This window comes from Corvus brachyrhynchos, unplaced genomic scaffold, assembly GCF_000691975.1.
Source record: "Corvus brachyrhynchos isolate BGI_N302 unplaced genomic scaffold, ASM69197v1 scaffold991, whole genome shotgun sequence".
NCBI lineage: Eukaryota > Metazoa > Chordata > Aves > Passeriformes > Corvidae > Corvus > Corvus brachyrhynchos.
Window position 1 is genome coordinate 64789 of NW_008236012.1, and position 2182 is coordinate 66970.

The 2182-nt window shown below is 59.2% G+C and overlaps 1 protein-coding gene across 1 annotated transcript in view; it reads left to right on the top strand.

The window, feature by feature from the left end:
* Window positions 1-638: 638 nt before the first annotated feature.
* Window positions 639-2182, top strand: part of BOP1 (block of proliferation 1) — a 9250-nt gene continuing 7706 nt past the window's right edge. Inside the window, exons 1-2 of the mRNA XM_008632174.2 lie at window positions 639-776; window positions 1917-2129. Coding sequence (XP_008630396.2) covers window positions 639-776; window positions 1917-2129 — 351 coding nt within the window. The remainder of the gene's footprint in view (window positions 777-1916; window positions 2130-2182) is intronic.

Below are 2182 nucleotides of genomic sequence, written 5' to 3' on the forward strand. Positions count from 1 at the left end.
GTAGACCAGTTCCTGCCGGGAACGGGCGCAATTCCCACTGGGAACGAGATCAATTCCTGCCGGGAAGGAGGGCAATTCCCAATGGGAATGAGCGCAATTCCCGGCGGGAGTGAGATCAATTCCTGCCGGGAACGAGATCAATTCCCGCCAGGAAGGAGGGCAATTCCTACCGGGAACGAGATCAATTCCCACTGGGAACGAGGGCAATTCCCACTGGAAATGAGCACAATTCCTGCCGGGAACAAGATCAATTCCCGCCGGGAACGAGCGCAATTCCTCCCAGGAACGGGATCAATTCCTGCCGGGAACAAGCGCAATTCCTCCCAGGAACGAGATCAATTCCCATTGGGAATGGGGGAGGGGAGGCCCCGGGGGTGGAATTCCCATTGGGAATGTGGGAGGGGAGGCCCTGGAGCTGCCAGGAACGAGCGCAATTCCTCCCGGGAACGGGATCAATAGCTGCCAGGAACGAGCGCAATTCCTCCCAGGAACGGGATCAATTCCTGCCGGGAACAAGCGCAATTCCTCCCAGGAACGAGATCAATTCCCATTGGGAATGGGGGAGGGGAGGCCCCGGGGGTGGAATTCCCATTGGGAATGTGGGAGGGGAGGCCCTGGGAGTGAAATTCCCGCCGAGAATGTGGTCTGGGGGCTCAGCATTCCCGGTTTTCCAGCCGGCCGTGGATTTCTTCAGCCACGAGGTTCGGATCCATCCCGTGACCAACCGGCCCGCGGACAAACGGAGCTTCATCCCCTCCCTCGTGGAGAAGGAGAAGGTGGGACACGGGCGGGAGAGACCGGAACGCCGGCGGGGGAGCGGGGAGGGTGGGAAGATCCCAATGGGATGGGGGTGGGAAGATCCCGGTGGGATGAAGGGAGTGGGAAGATCCCAATGGGATGGGGAGGGTGGGAAGATCCTGGTGAGATGAGGAGGGTGGAGAAATCCTGGTGGGATTGGGAGAGTGGGAAGATCCCAGTAGGATGAGAGTGGGAAGATCCCGGTGGGATGAGGGGAGTGGGAAGATCCCAATGGGATGGGGAGGGTGGGAAGATCCTGGTGAGATGAGGAGGGTGGAGAAATCCTGGTGGGATTGGGAGAGTGGGAAGATCCCAGTAGGATGAGAGTGGGAAGATCCCGGTGGGATGAAGAGGATGGAAAATGCAAGGAGGACGGAATGATCCCAGTGGATTGAGGGGATTGGGAAGATCCCGGTGGGATGAGGAGAGTGGGAAGATTCTTGTGGGATTGGGAGGATGGAAAATTCAAGGAGGACGGAAAGATCCCAGTGGATTGAGGGGAGTGGGAAGATCCCAATGGGATGAGGATGGGAAGATCCTGGTGGGATGAGGAGGGTGGAAAGATCCCAATGGGATGGGGAGGATGGGAAGATTCCAGTGGGATGAAGAGGATGGAAAAGTCGAAGAGGATGGAAGAGTCAAGGACAATGGAAAGATCCCAGTGGATTGAGGGGATTGGGAAGATCCCGGTGGGATGGGGAGGGTGGGAAAGCTGAGGAGGGTGGGAAGATCCCAGTGGGATGAGGAGATTGGGAAGATCCCGGTGGGATTGGGAGGGTGGAAAAGCTCCAGTGGGATGAGGGTGGAAAGATCCCGGTGGGATGAGGAGAGGGGGAAGGTTGGAGGGTGGGAAAGCTGAGGAGGGTGGGAAGATCCCAGTGGGATGAGGAGATTGGGAAGATCCCAACGGGATGTGGAGACTGGGAAGATCCCAGTGGGGCTGGGAAGGGTGGAAAGATCCCAATGGGATGAGGAGATTGGGAAGATCCCGGTGGGATTGGGAGGGTGGGAAAGCTCCGGTGGGATGAGGTTGGAAAGATCCCGGTGGGATGAGGATGGCGGGAAACCCTTTCCTTCCCTTCCCCACCCCAAATCCCGGGAATTCCGCACCCCCGCAGGTGTCCAAGCTGGTCCACGCCATCAAGATGGGCTGGATCCAACCCCGGAAACCCAAGGAAAACATTCCCACGTTTTACGACCTGTGGGCGCGGGAGGATCCCGACTCCATCCTGGGCCGGCACAAGATGCACGTCCCCGCTCCCAAAATCCCGCTGCCGGGACACGCCGAGTCCTACAACCCCCCCCCGGAATTCCTGCTCAGCCCCGCGGAGGTGACGGAACGGGAACGCCGGGAATGCCGGGGAGATCCCCAGGGATTGGGACG